General features: G+C 34.5%; 1 protein-coding gene across 1 annotated transcript; it reads left to right on the forward strand.

Moving 5' to 3' along the window:
* The first annotated feature begins 315 nt into the window (after positions 1-315).
* On the forward strand, positions 316-13,246 carry LOC124541838 (WASH complex subunit 2). Its single transcript, XM_047119747.1, has 14 exons — positions 316-462; positions 1,804-1,912; positions 2,654-2,751; positions 3,362-3,449; positions 4,055-4,182; positions 4,455-4,543; positions 5,694-5,821; positions 6,928-7,058; positions 7,382-7,412; positions 7,472-7,556; positions 8,162-8,382; positions 8,913-9,023; positions 9,264-12,153; positions 13,120-13,246. The coding sequence occupies exons 2-14, from the start codon at positions 1,817-1,819 to the stop codon at positions 13,212-13,214; spliced, it is 4,191 nt and encodes a 1,396-aa protein (XP_046975703.1). The 5' UTR covers positions 316-462; positions 1,804-1,816; the 3' UTR covers positions 13,215-13,246.
* Positions 13,247-15,070: the final 1,824 nt, after the last annotated feature.

The following is a 15,070-nucleotide window of genomic DNA, read 5'->3' on the forward strand; positions in this document are numbered from 1 at the left end:
ACTAGTGCTGTGATATTTTCTTGTAAATGATTATACTGTAGAACAAAAAAATTAAAATAGATAAAGATAAAAATGTATTAATTTTAAAGCAATTAAAAAATACAAATAAGTCTAAAAAACTCCATGTCCTCAATAAAAAACAAAAACGCATCTTAAAATAGATATTTATATAACATTATAAATAATATTATATTTAATTAAATCGTCATATATTAATATTTGAAATTTACAATCTATGTTTATGAATGTAAACGTAAAATGGAACGTGATTGTCATTTACTATTATTGTGGTCTTGACATTGACAGCTCCGAGAATTCTTCGGAGTGCGTAGAGTATATCCCATTTACTTTTTTGTTTTGTTAATGATTTAGTGGTTTTAATTAGAAAGTTAATGTAACGAGTACGTATTCGGCATTAAGCTTTCTATTGTCGTACTAGTGATGTGAAGTGCTATTTGTAACGTGAGTATCAGACTTGTTTTTAATGTAAATAAACTGGTTTACTAAATTATTATAAAGTATTTTCTCACGACATTTTATTAAAATAACGCCTACATTTTAACATTGTTTATTTTCATACTGTTGAAATGATATGCCGTAATAATTGTGTGAGTACCGTAATTTTTGTTCGTTAATAAATTTTTATTAAATAAATAATTCACTGTGATCAAAGTAGACTGTGCTTTTAATTAAGTTTTAATATAAAAAAAAAATATTTCATTTAATAGAAGCAATTTTATAAATAGTATAATTGCCATGAGTTCAACAAAAAATAATTATTGATTAAGTAAGTTTATTTTTAATGCATGTCTATAATCTATCCTTCACTGAGTGAAATCAAAATAACGCCTTCCAGGATAATTTATTTAATCAAAAGAGAAATTTAGAAATTCCCCTATTTTATAATAAATAATATTCATTATAAATACTAAATTAGCGGCTATAGCAAAAATTATCAAATTAATACAATATCTAGGCGAAAATTAATTATAAAAATCTATTGCATTTAATGCTACATGCATTTATGATAATGAGATTATGTTAAAACGACTTTCATTTGTATTATAATTATATTGTTTAAATAAATTAGTGAAATACGAAACTAACTAATTTCAAATACTTTCTCTGTAACATTTAAAAATTCAGTCTTATTATTTATAAACTAGATTATCTTTAGTTCTCAACATGTTATTTCAAGACATTAGTTGAGTTTGAAAAACATTAAAATAATACTGATGAGCTAATTTAAATGTGGTTATGTCTTAAACTATTTCAACTGCTTATAGTAGTACTGTTTACAGTACTCCACAATACAACTAATATACATACAACCTTTATATGTAAAAGGCACAGTTGGCATTTATTTATTATAATTATTTCAGTAAAACAACAAAATATATATGTAAAGAAAAAGGTATTTTACTTTAATTTGAATTCCGCACATCAATTGTCATCGAACACATCATGACAACTAAATTTTGTATGAATATAGAAGCAATCATAGGAAAGTAAAGAATCTTGTAATTTAAGAGAAGACATTGTAATAATAACATTAAATGTTTTTTCTCTTACAGAGACACTCAATTTTGTTTCATTAACCTAAATAAAAAGAAAGATCCTAAGAAAAAGAATTTTATATATATGTTAAAAATACAGAATACAGAGAATATAGCCTGTGACTGTTTTCCATTGAATTATTCAAACTATTAATATTAATTAATAGAAGTAGCAACACAATATTGATAGATAATAGTAATAATAAAACATAGAATTAAATAATAATTCTATATTTTAATATTGCAGGCAACAATCAAAGATGGAAGGCGATACAGCGTCTCTCCGTAAGGCGGCTCCAAACTGGAACCTAGCCGGAGACAAACAGCTGCTCGGAATGTTACAACAAATACATCAGGTATTCTCTATTTACTTTTTCTGATTCTCCACGTAAAATATAATTTTGGAAGTGTTTCTTCACATTGTTAAAGTATTTCATCATTTTCATTTTTGGTTACTTTTATATTACATACATTGTTATGTTGTTTGTGTACTCGGTGTCAACTTTGTGCAAGTCCATCCGGGTAGATTGATAGTGATAGTGCCACGCTGTATACTCTCGGGTTACAGCCAAATGAGCCGGTACGCGCTTGGAAGTACCATTCGCTCACTTAATATCGGCGTGAAGTGATAGCTATGCGACCGCGTCTTGTCTGGTAAGTGAGAGTTCTGGAGGCCCGATCCCCCTCCCCCCAAAACATACCTTCCTTAAAGGCTGGCAACGCACCTGCAAGCCCCCCGGTGTTGTTGCCCATGGGCAGTGGTGATAGCTTTCCATTAGGTAAGCCTCCTCGTTTGCCCCTCTATGACATAATAAAACCCACACATCAGGTATTCTACCTATATGTTAGCAGTTATATTAGCAGCAGAACTTTGAATTTTCTTCTGGTTTGAAGGGTCATTGACCTTGAATAACTTTGTCATTGACAGACACAATAAATATAATAACTTAGTTCCGAAGGTTGGATGTGCGTTGTAGATTTAAGTATTGTAACAATTACTTTTGTTGCTAATTTCTATGGACTATGATGACCACTACGTGTCCTATTTGCCCGACCGCCTACCTATTCCATAAATAAATTACAATACGTTTTTTCAGTCAATTATGACGAAATGCCAAGAAGCAAATGCGAAACTGGATTCCATGGTCGATGCCCTGGACAACGCCAGCATAGATCTGCAAAATGTTAACAATAAGTAAGTGAATCCAGTCCATTAAACAAACCCAACAATTGCCGTGCCTCGGAGTCGGTGTCGCTCTTTCACAACCAAACCACTGAACCGAAGTTGATGAGTTTTGGTGTGAAGCAAACTTGAACTTACTTGGTGGTAGGGCTGTGCAAGCCCGTCTGGGTAGGTACCACCCACTCTTCAGATATTCTACCGCCAAACAAGAGTACTCAATATTGTTGTGTTCCGGTTTGAAGGGTGAGTGAGTCAGTGTAACTACAGACACAAGGGACATAACATCTTAGTTCCCAAGGTTCCATCCCATCAGATGGCCCATATGCTCGTCCGCCAACCTATACCATAAAAAAAAGAACTCCAAGAAAGAACATAGGCTAATTTTTTCCCTGCCACATGACAACCAACGCCCTAAACGCCGAGCAAAGCCGTAGGCGACAACTAGTAATGGATTAAAATAAAAAAGAGATCCGTACTGACAATTTAATATTGCCGGAATTTCGAAAAGTGATCAAAATCAATTTCGTGATATACAGTCTCATTCATTCATTGTCTGCGTTATCTATAATTTAAATAATGATTAATTAACTGATTCATTAATAAAATTAATAATTGTTTACAGATTTATGGCTCTGAGTAATAGTCAGTTTGTCGAGAGCCGAGTCTATGATGACGATGTTGACATAAAGCCTGAAGAGTCATCTCCTAAAGTAAGTTATAGTCATTACTATGTGCCCCTTATAGTAAAGTAAAGTAACAGTCAGTAAATGCCCCCACTTTCCCTTTGAGCAGTTCCCCTTAATAGCATATAACTGGGAAATTTTGGATTATTAAATGCCATTGGTAAAACTAAGAATTTATCTATTTTCACATTTCATTTCATATTCAACGCGAAGCAGGTAACAGCTAGCAATATATAAAATTAAATTCTCGCGAATATATATTGGAATGAAAGTGCAAGATAATATTGTCTCAAGGTGATTTTGAGTAACAAATCTAAATAATATATAAATATAAATATGAGACAACATCACATACATTACTCTGATCCCAATGTAAGTAGCTAAAGCAATTGTGTTATGGAAAATCAGAAGTAACGGTACAAACACCCAGACCCAAGACAATATAGAAAACTAATCATGATCTACATCGACTGGGCCGGATGACCCATGAAAACCAGTGTACACACCACTTGACCACGGAATCTTATCCCTAAATTCTTCCCAAAGGTCCAGATTATTCGTACCTGGTCTCTTGATAATGCCAATTTGAATTAGTCAGAAGAAGATGATCATAAGTACGTTTTGTATTCCAGCAAGAGACGCCGAAACTTCAACCGGAAAGCGACCTTCAGAAGATCAAGCGTAGTCTCCAGAAGTTGGAGATGATGCATGAACCTGTTGTTATCATGGATAGCGACAGCTCTGATGATGAGGAGAGCAGGTAAGCGTGTTGACACGTAGTATGTGTCACCATTTAACAAATGAGCCACATGATGGCATGTGGCTCATTTGTTAAATCCTGCGTGGAAGTCAACAGGTATTAATTCCACGCTTTTTTATCATCTATGAAATCTTGTATCGAATAATATGCCTTTTTTACCGATGCATTTTTTACAAACGATTGGAATTAATGAAACGGCAAAGTTAAAAATTTCTGTGGAATTTTATTAATTCTATTTCCTATATATGTAATAATAATGGATATCTTTTCAGTATGGTCTTAAAACCCAAGGATGTGTATTCGCACCGACCAGTGCCTTATGTGATTGGGTCACAGGCGTGGAAGAATAAATGGCATGCAGGTAATATTGTTACTTAACCTAAAATCCATTCCAGAACACGAGCTCCCAAAGAAAATGGTCCTTTTGCAAGTGACCTTAATTCGCCGGAGCATATTTGGAATGCCGAGATGGCCCAGTGGTTAAATTATTGCGGGTCCAAACCCAGGCAGGCACCACTGAATATTCATATTCGGTTAAGGAAATTTCAAAGAAATTCTGCCACATGTGCATCCAACCAAGCCGCTTTGGTACAGCGTGGTGTGATATGTTCCAAACCTTTTCCTGCCTTAGCCCAGCAGTGGGAAATTTATGGGCAGTTAATGATAAATGTTAAAAAAAAAACTTTTGTTTCTTTTGGAATCGTTTTACACACCCCATGTGTCTTCTCTGACCCCAAGCCGAACGCGTCGACCAATGAGGTGCAAGTATTTTATTCCCTAGGAAGTCGACTAGAGGACTCTTATAAGTTATAATTCAAAAGAAAGTCTTTTTACTTTTTAATTAAAGTATAGTACGACACAAATTAGATGTAGCATCGGCAAATGGAATGGAATGAAAATAAAACCGATTACTGCCGATTGACACAACCAATAGAAATAGCTCCCTATCGCGCCATTCGATGCTATTCGTCGCTATAGATTCAAGCGTGCATGAAAGAGAAAGCAAGTGCATGTAAATCCACGCGTCAAATTGACGAATATATTAGGTCATTTGATATTAAAAGTTATTGCGTTTGTGTGAAGATCATATTCACATGAGAAATAAATATTGATATTTGGTATAGCGTACTCAATTCGGATGTGATCGGTTTTACGAATTTTGCCGATGCGACAACTAAGTTGTGTCGTACTATACATTCGGTTAATTTAACAGTTATTAAGGGTGTATTGTCGTTTCTCTGGTATAAGATGAAATGGATAATCTATTTAATGTTTAATAAACAGTAACCAGCTTATGACGTCAATGCGCCATAACTTTGGTAACTAAGATGGTATGTCCCATGCGTTTGCTATTACACTGGCTCACTCACCCTTCAAACCGGAACACAACAATACTAAGCATAGCTATTTGGCGCTAGAATGTTCTAGCACCAAATAGTTATGAGTGGCTTGTATCCCAGATGGATTCCCAAAAATCTCGACTTTCAAGTAAGGGTAAATGGTATCTCCAGGTCTTCTACCCGAAGACAGTGACAGCGACAGCTCATTGTCCAAACGGGACGTCGCCCCGGAGGAGGAGTACTCGGATTCGGAGCCCGAGATAGCCGAGGACGCGACGGAAAAGCACGCTCAGAGAACTGTGAGTGAAATACTATTATAACGACAACTTTCTTGGTCAAACTAAATCAAAATAAACTTTATTCAATTAGGCATTTACAAGCACTTTTGAATCGTCATTTAACAACTTAAGCGAAGCTACCGGCGTTTTGGTAAGTAAATTCTACCAAAAAGAACACAGTAATTACTCTTTTTCAACATTTAAAATATAGTCATGTTAGTTAAATACAATTATATATGTATGTAATGTATCCTGCCTGGAAGTCAACAGGTATTAACTCCACGCTTTTTTTTTTCATCTATAAAATCTTGTATCGAGTAAAATGCCTTCTTTACCAATGTATTTTTTACAAACAATTTGAATTTATGAAACGGCAAACTTAAAAATATCTGCGTATTTTATTTATAAAAACGGATACCTTGCCTTGGATGTCGAGTAGTGTGTACACCGGTTTTCATGGGTACACCGCTCCGAGTCGATATAGAAAAAGTTCATTAGTTTCCTATGTTGTATCGGTGGGTGTTGGTGGTACCGTCGTTTCTTCTGATTTTCCATAACACAAAAAAGCTCTCTGATAAAATTAAAATTCATCACCCAATCAAGATTCTACAAGATCACATGACAGTAGATTTCCACATTATCCCATAGTTACAATTTCTTTTATCAAAATAGTCGAAAGAAATAAATAGAAAAGAGTTTAAACTTGTTATAGTGCCACAGTTCTATACTGTCGGAACTTTTCGGCATTTCCACATATCACATGGCGTTTTTGTATAATATATTTTATCCAGCACAAAAACCAACTTATAGTAACACCACACTATTGGTGTGCTGGTGTGAGCTGAGATGGCCCAGTGGTTAGAACGCGTGCATCTTAACCGATGGTTGCGGGTTCAAATCCAGGCAAGCACCACTATATATATGTGCTTAATTTGTGTTACAATTCATCTCGTGCTCGGCGGTGAAGGAAAACATCGTGAGGAAACCTGCATGTGTCTAATTTCATCGAAATTCTGCCACATGCGTGGTGGAATATGTTCCAAACCCTCTCCTTAATGGCAGAGGAGGCATTATCCCAGCAGTGGGAAATTTACAGGCTGTTACTTTAGTTTACTATTGGTGTGCAGATATCCTCATCGTCGCTGGAGTCGGAGGTACTGTCGCGCGCCAGCCAGCCGCGCGCCGCCGCCGACGTGGCCGCCGAGCTGGCCAGGAGACTCGCCGGACCTCCTGTGAGGAACACACTTTGCACACAGATGCACATTTACACATAACTCACACACTAAAGTTATATATCGACCAGTATATGACGACCTCCGTGCTCGAGTGGTGTGTACACCGGTTTTCATGGGTACGCTACTCCGAGGTCTGGGTCTGGGTGTTTGTGACCCCGTTGTTACTTCTACTTTCTTTAACACAAGAGCTTTAGCTACTTACATTGGGATCAGAGTAATGTATGTGATGTTGTCTCATGTAACCATACGGAATATATTACTGTCTCATTTTTACGTATGGGAGCAAAAGAGATAGCAAGTCGTATCCATTTACATTTTTCTTATAAAACTTTTGAATTTAAAATAGATTCAACTCGTACACTTTTATAAAATATAGTGTACATTTATATATTAGTTATTAACAATTTAATTTAATATATATTTGTTATGTGTACAGTTGCCTGTCCCTCCACCGGAAACAACCCTTCCACCTCCAGAACCAACTACAAGAAAAGTTTATGGGATCGACAAACCGACACCAGGTATGATACATACATATAACACAAATATTGTCAGGAAACCTGTCTGTGTTGTGAGAATCGACACATGTATATCCGCCTCGCAGAGGACCAATTCGATTTAGTACACGACCTGACAACGAGTAAGAGTAACTGTTCAAGTACTTTTGAGGCGCTTAATTTATTCCCACGATATCATTTAAAAGATTCTTAAAAAAATATATATAAATGTTAATCTCAATAGTCATAGATATATATTTTTAGCGTCAAATGGGTCAGATCTTAGATGTAGCGTCGGTAAAATTCGTAAAACCGATCACATCCGAATTGAGTACGCCATCCCAAATTATCAACATTTATTTCTTATGTGAATATGATCTTTACACAAACGCAATAACTTGTAATATCATACGACCAAATATATTCGTCACTCGCTTTCTCGGGTTGAACTGACGCGAGAATCTATAGCGACGAATGGCGCGATAGGGCTATTTCTCTTGGTTGTGTAAATCGGCAGTAATCGGTTTTATCGATTTTGTCGATGCTGCATATTAGTTGTGTCGTACTATACTTCTTAGAGGTAGATTTATTTTTTATACAGATTATATATTATGTTAAATTCATTCCAGCAACGATTTTCCCAAGCGAACCGCCCCCGCTGGACGCATATGACTCCGATACACATTCAGACGACGACATATTCGCGGAGCTACACAAGAAACCCAATCAGAACAGCTACAGGGATCCGAATCGATCGAGTTTCGGCGCGAGTAACGTCGTCGAAGAGCTATTCGGTGACCGCTCACAGATCTCTGATGATATTGGTAACATCGTCCCGGATTATGTGCAAGTAAGTCTTTTTTATGCTATAGCGGACGAGCGTATGGGCCACCTGATAGTACGTGGTCACCATCGTATTACAAATATCATATTACATACATATATCATTTTACAAACTTTCTTGGACAAATATTGCTGTTGGCTGTTTCTTGAAAGCTATCCTGTAAATTCATAGAGCTAGATGTTAATGTATGTGGTGCAGTAGAACATGCTTGCTGAGTGAACATGCAACATACTTGGTGGTAGGGCTTTGTGCAAGCCCGTCTGGGTAGGTACCACTCACTCATCAGTTATTTCAGTATTCAGAATTCTTGTGTTCCCGTTTGAAGGGTGAGTGAGCCAGTATAACTACAGGTATAAGAGACATAACATCTTAGTTCCCAAGGTTGGTGGCACATTGCCGATGCAAGGAATAGTTAATATTTCTTACAGCGTCATTGTCTATGGGTGATGGTTACCACTTATCATCAGGTGACTCATACGCTCGTCCGCCATATAACAAAAAACATGCTATTAGTAATATTTGATTGTCGTCTTCAGCCGAGTTCCAGCTTCAGAGAAGATTCGCCCTTGTTCGATAAAGTATTACCAACACGTCCTGATGAAAAGCCCACGAACAAACCAACAGCGTCCACTGATAGCAATGTTAAGGTGAGTGACCTGTTGGTGTGTCTGCCAAATACCAGGAACCCGTGCCAGTGCTAAAATGTTCCAATATTAATATTAAGTGTTGTTCCTCATAACAGTGAAATGAATTATTCCAAGTTTTTTCTGAGATTTAATAATAGTTTGACTACTTTTCGTTACAATAATTCCTTTAAAATCTCAATAAATTGGAAATTACTAATACAAAACCATCATCCCTTTATTGTTATCTTTGAATCCTTCCAGAAACCGATAGGGGGTATATCTTTGTTCGGATCGAATAAAGGCGCTGAAAGCATCGGAGCCGCCATTTTGAAACGTAATCAACGAAAATCCACTTCCGATGAAGACAGCAGTGACGTCACTGATACACAAACCCAACCCGTCAAAGATACGACAGCTGTAAGAGAAAATAAGAAAATTATCGAAGAATTATTTACAAAACCGGTCGTTAAGAAAGATAAAAATGTTGTGAATAAAACAGTGAAACCTGTGAAAGATCAAGATAAGCTTGAAGTTAAGGCGAAAGATAAAATAGACTTATTCAGCGATAATCTATTTGATGATATTGACGATATTTTTACTACGAATGTAACAAAACCGACAGTTAATAAGAATACGAAATCTATCTTCGATGATGACGATCTATTCTCAGATGTTGTCGAATCGACAGACAAAACACAAGTGAGAAAAGATACAAAAAGCATATTTGATAGTGAAGATGATTTATTCATAGAAACAGACAAAACTAAACTCAGTAATATAAAAACAGATGCATTACCTGCAAAAATAAAAACAAAAGAATCAAATGTAAAAGTTAAAAGTATATTCGAAGATAACAGTGATGACGACTTATTTTCGGATTTACCTAAGCCGAAACCTAAAGTTAAAGATGATAATAATAAAAATGATATTATAAAACCTACTGATAGTGAAATTAAAACCTCAAGAGAAGCTACAGATGTGGATTTGTTTTCAAACGAAAACAATCTTAATGTTGATAAAATTACAAACTCGTCAAAGGTTAAGACTAGTAATAATTCAGCGCTTATAAAACAAACACTAAGTCCTAATTTATTCGACGACGACGATGATGATGATGATTTATTCAGTACAAATACAGAACAAACAGTCGCCGAAACACTACAAAGAAATGTTAATAAAGTTTCTCACTCAGGCGATAAAATGGATGAAGTGAATGTTAAAGTTGATGTAGATGCAGTTGAAAATACAAACGCATTAGACAATAGTTTTGATATCGATAAAATATCAGATAGTAAAGAAATATTAAAACAAAATGTAACTAATGATGAAAAGGAAAACACAAATATTCAAACAGCTGTAATCACGGGTACTGATGAAGATTTAGTTACTAACAGTTACACTAGTAAAGAAGAAAAACAATCGGAAAATATAAATGACAGTGAAATAATAAAATCGAAAAGCATTCTAAATGAAGAACTAAATAGTGATAATAACATAGAAAAAAAATTAACTCCAGAAGAACCTAAATTCTCTGAACAAGTAACAGAATCTAAAGAACCCGACATATTTAGTGATATATTTAACGATTTACCTCCAGCTTTTGAAAAACCAAGTGAATCTAAAAGAAGTAAAAATGTGAATGCGCTCTTTGATGACGATTCGGATGATGAGGCTCTGTTCTTCAAGAAAAACGATGTGATAAGCGATGAAAAACCAGATCTAGATTTCAGTAGCGACAGATTTAGGATATTTCATGATGAACCGCCGGATATAGAGGTAGATTTTTCTCAGAAGCCCTTAAAAAGTACAAACACTGTATCTATTGAAAAACCTATCGATGAATTGTTTGATGAAATACCGCAATCTGAACATATTGAATCAAAATATGAAGAAGAACAAGTTATACCTAAACCAAATAAAGACATACCGGATACAAGTAAGGAACCAGGTGAGACAGTAGATATAACGAAATTATTAGCAGACTTTAGTGAAACCGACAAAACAAATGTAAATATTTCAAAGCTTCTAGAAGATGATGAATCTGATAAAGATAGCAGTAACAACGATGAAACAAGTAACTTAAAAAGCGAGTCGTCAGTGGAACAAACAATACAAAATATCGAACAAAATAAAGCATTCGAATATGAATCTAAGGAATCAAAGTCGTCAGAAGAAGATTCTATCAAAAAACCCATAGGGAAACTAAAACCTATGAACTTTAATATAAATGTAAACACTTTGATGCCCGGAGCCTCTCCTAAGAAGAACAAAACAAATGAAGAAACAGACGGACAAATCATATCAACTAAGAGCAATGAAGATATTAATACACACAGTCCGAATTATACTGATTCAAAAATGACGAAATCTGTTAGTTTTGATGGTAACCCAGATTCAAAGGTACTAGATAATAAATTATCTAAAGATAGACCTAAAATCCAAGTCAAAAGACGCCCTTCAACAAGACGAGCGAGATTGGAAGCTGTTAGGAAATCTGGTATAGACTTCGGGTCTGACTCCACTGATAATTCAAGTTCATTTGACGAGCCTAAACCTACAGAATCTTCAAAGGATGAAATCAATAGCACACAAGTAGCAACTGTTGAACCTAGTAAAGAAATAAACACACAACAAAATGATTCCTCCGCAATAAATAAAACACCAATAGATAGTCATAATTCAAATATAGAACACGAATCTGGTGAGGTGTCTGATAAAAAGAAAACGGAAGTCAAATCAAAGATTGTATACATACTAAATGACGAGGACATTTTTTCTAACTCTAGTCATAATACTGTAATCAAAAGCGAAAACAATAGCAGTGAGAGCAACATTAAAACCATCGGCAGAGCTTACGAGGAAAGCTCTAAAATAGAAACTACGTCGAAAGATGAAAGTAAAAGAAAAGATGAAACGAAAGATAGAAAACCTCTTTTTGATGATCTCAGCGACGATGAACTCTTTGGTAATAAGAAACCGTCAGTACAAAAGACGAAAGACAGCATGTTCGACTCGGATAGCGAAGCTGATCTGTTTGGTAAGAGTGCAGTGAAACCTGTTGAACAAAAGAAGAAGCCAGCCAGAGCTTCTCTATTCGGCGATGAAAGCGATGATGACGATTTGTTCGCGACTAAACCCTCAAAAATATCAGGTAAGATTAATTTATCCATTAAGTATAACGCAACTAACGCTTATTTAGAGACGAAGATTACCTATTTTGCTACAATTGCCAAATTATATCAAATCCAAGTATCATCATTACGGATTCCCGTTAGAATCAATGAAATGCTACCACATAGTTCTCATTCTCAGTATCAGCTGGAATTTTATAAGTCACAGTACATTCCCGTCTATTAATGCTCTTGCAAAGCCTCTGGTCACTCTTCGCGTCTCATTATGAAATTGAGAAGAAGGATAATAGCTCATCAGATATCAGATCACTTTCACTTTTGCGCTATCTCTTTAGCAATTGGTTAGGTTAGTCCAGAGATCGGAACTGGAAAACGAAATTTTCTTTATTTACTTGATTGTTTGCCTGTGTGTAAGCACGCCTTGATACCCATCTTATTCTACCGCCAAGCGATAATATCTTGTATTATTGTGTTCCGGTTTGAAGGTTGTGTAATCCAGTACCTCTATTACCTCGAGAGACGTAACATTACTGTTCCTAAGGTACATTGGCGCTAGAAAGAATGATTGAATGTAAATATCCAAGGGTGGTGGTGACCACTTAAAATCAGGTGCATATAAAAAAAGCTCCACCAGAAATAACACAATTTCACAACACTCAATTATTTATCCAAGTAGACTAATAATGCCACTTGAATCATCGTGTATATAGTTAATTTATCCAATGATATGCTTATTAAGCTTAAAGTTTCGGGTCGAAGCTATTGGTTATTAATGCGTCATAATTACGTCATCTTATTCTCTGCTATGAAAGACATCCTAAGGAAACTTATAATATATGTATTTCGGCTAAAATTCAACAGCATATGTTTTAACCCAAGTTGCTTTTAATTCCAAACTTTTTCCTTAAAAGAGCAGCAGATCTTTGCAAAGTATCGTACCAGGGTTTTACCTTACCATTTATTAAAAGAAACTTCATGTTTTTTAGATGTAAAACCAACCCCACATATTGAATCAACGAACAAACCAACGGAAGTCGTATTTGAAGATCCTCTGTCATTATTTGGAGAAGATGAGAATTGATTATGGTGTTCATATATTATTGTTACATCATAGAAAGAGAAAAATGAAGATGTTGATGGATTGGAGTGTTAGATGGAGACAAAAGTACATTTATCTAAAATTTTCGGTGATTTTGTACACCCAAAAAATCCCAATGAATTAATTGATTATGATATCGTTTTGTGTGTAATTTGGTTAATTTTTGGGCTATTTTGTGTAAAATCTTTCAAATGCCTCACTTTTTTTGGATGCACACTTCATTGTATGATAATTTAATCAACAATTTTATGGTTATCTGTATTCTTTTCATAAATGTATTATTTAAATCTAATTATCTGTCAATCAAATATGTGTTCATTTCTAAACGAAATTAACACATATTTGATTGACAGATTAAATATAGTCATAGACATTTAACGGATTATATATAGTATCTGAAAAGTTAAACCGCAAGGTCGAATTGTTATACGTAAAGTTTGCGTGTATATGCAAATCGTTTGTAACGTAATTTAATGTTATTCGTTAATTATTTAGAAGAATCGCTTTCGTTGAAGAATGTCTGAAAAAATTAATCATGTGTGATATATGAATTGTTATTATATAAGATTTTTGTTATAATTCGAATTTATTACATCTTTACCGTAACATGTAATCAAGAACACAGATAAGCTTGATAACCACTTTGGGTAGACCCCCCCATATGGTGATTCGACGATCTGGTGAAGGTCGTGGGAAGCATATTTCACGGTTCACAATCAGTGGCATATTTACCAATAGGTTAAGTAGGCTGGAGCCTAGGGCGGCAGATTTAGAGGGGCGGCAAATTTAGCCCAAATTTGTTTTGCAGAAATAAAAAAAAAAACTTATAATTATATGTATACACACTACGTCCGTAATCCTTATATTCGTCACTACATAGCGGGTTATAATCTAGTAACTGACAGAAATATCACCTAGTTTATAATCATACTACTAACGGGAAAAAGCCGATGTAATGAGGACGATAGAACACAAATCATAAATGTTGCAAAAAAAGTAGGGGCAGCAAAAATTGAATAGCCTACTAGCGGCAGATTTGTAAATTTGCTACTGTTCAGAATGTTTCTACAGATTACGTCAGATTGTAATCTAACGAATTTTATAATCTTACGATGACATATACATAGTTATGGTAAAGATGATTTTGACAAAGACTTGTTTTTTTTTAAATGTTAAAGAATTAATTTATACAGTGCAATAAAAGAAAATTACATTCCGATAAATATATTATTATTGTAAATATTAAAGGCACTAATTTGTTGTTAATTGAATTCGTTGTTATAATTATAAAAAATGTCTTTGAAATTACACTGAATTCATTTTTGAATTTGAAAAATTTCATATCAATGTATAGTAAAAAGTAATGAAATGTGTTGCTATTTTAAACTGCTTTTCTTGAAATGATGTGTTTTTTATTTATTTGTGAATGTAATGATTATAAAGAGAAGTTATATTATTAATACAATAAAATATGTCACAAAACGAAATCATGAATGCGGTAAAAATTAAATGTAATAAATAATCTGTTTTTATGCTAAAAGATAACTTTATGGACTAAAATATGTTAAAAATTGTTTATATAATGTATCACATACACATATATCACGGTTCATTTGTTTATATATTTGTTATTATATAAAAAATCTGGTTAAGGAGTCATTAAAAGTTTTCTATTTTTTCTCAAGTGAAAAAGTTCTCAGTAGAACCTAACATAACTCTCTTCTCTTGTGACAGACTGTTTGACTTGGGTAACACTCTTTGTGTTTATACAATTATACATATGTATTAAAATATCTCCAACGCAGATTTCTTAGTTTAAAATTGAAACCGTATCCAAA

Source organism: Vanessa cardui, chromosome 29 (assembly GCF_905220365.1).
Source record: "Vanessa cardui chromosome 29, ilVanCard2.1, whole genome shotgun sequence".
In the NCBI taxonomy this organism is placed as follows: Eukaryota; Metazoa; Arthropoda; class Insecta; order Lepidoptera; family Nymphalidae; genus Vanessa; species Vanessa cardui.

Excerpts from the sequence above, each read along its gene's own strand:
- LOC124541838 (XM_047119747.1), top strand. The coding sequence starts at position 1,817 with ATGGAAGGCGATACAGCGTCTCTCCGTAAGGCGGCTCCAAACTGGAAC. Across the intron at positions 4,544-5,693 it reads GAAGAATAAATGGCATGCAG|GTCTTCTACCCGAAGACAGT; the intron begins GTAATATTGTTA and ends TGGTATCTCCAG. Across the intron at positions 7,413-7,471 it reads ACACTTTTATAAAATATAGT|TTGCCTGTCCCTCCACCGGA; the intron begins GTACATTTATAT and ends TTATGTGTACAG.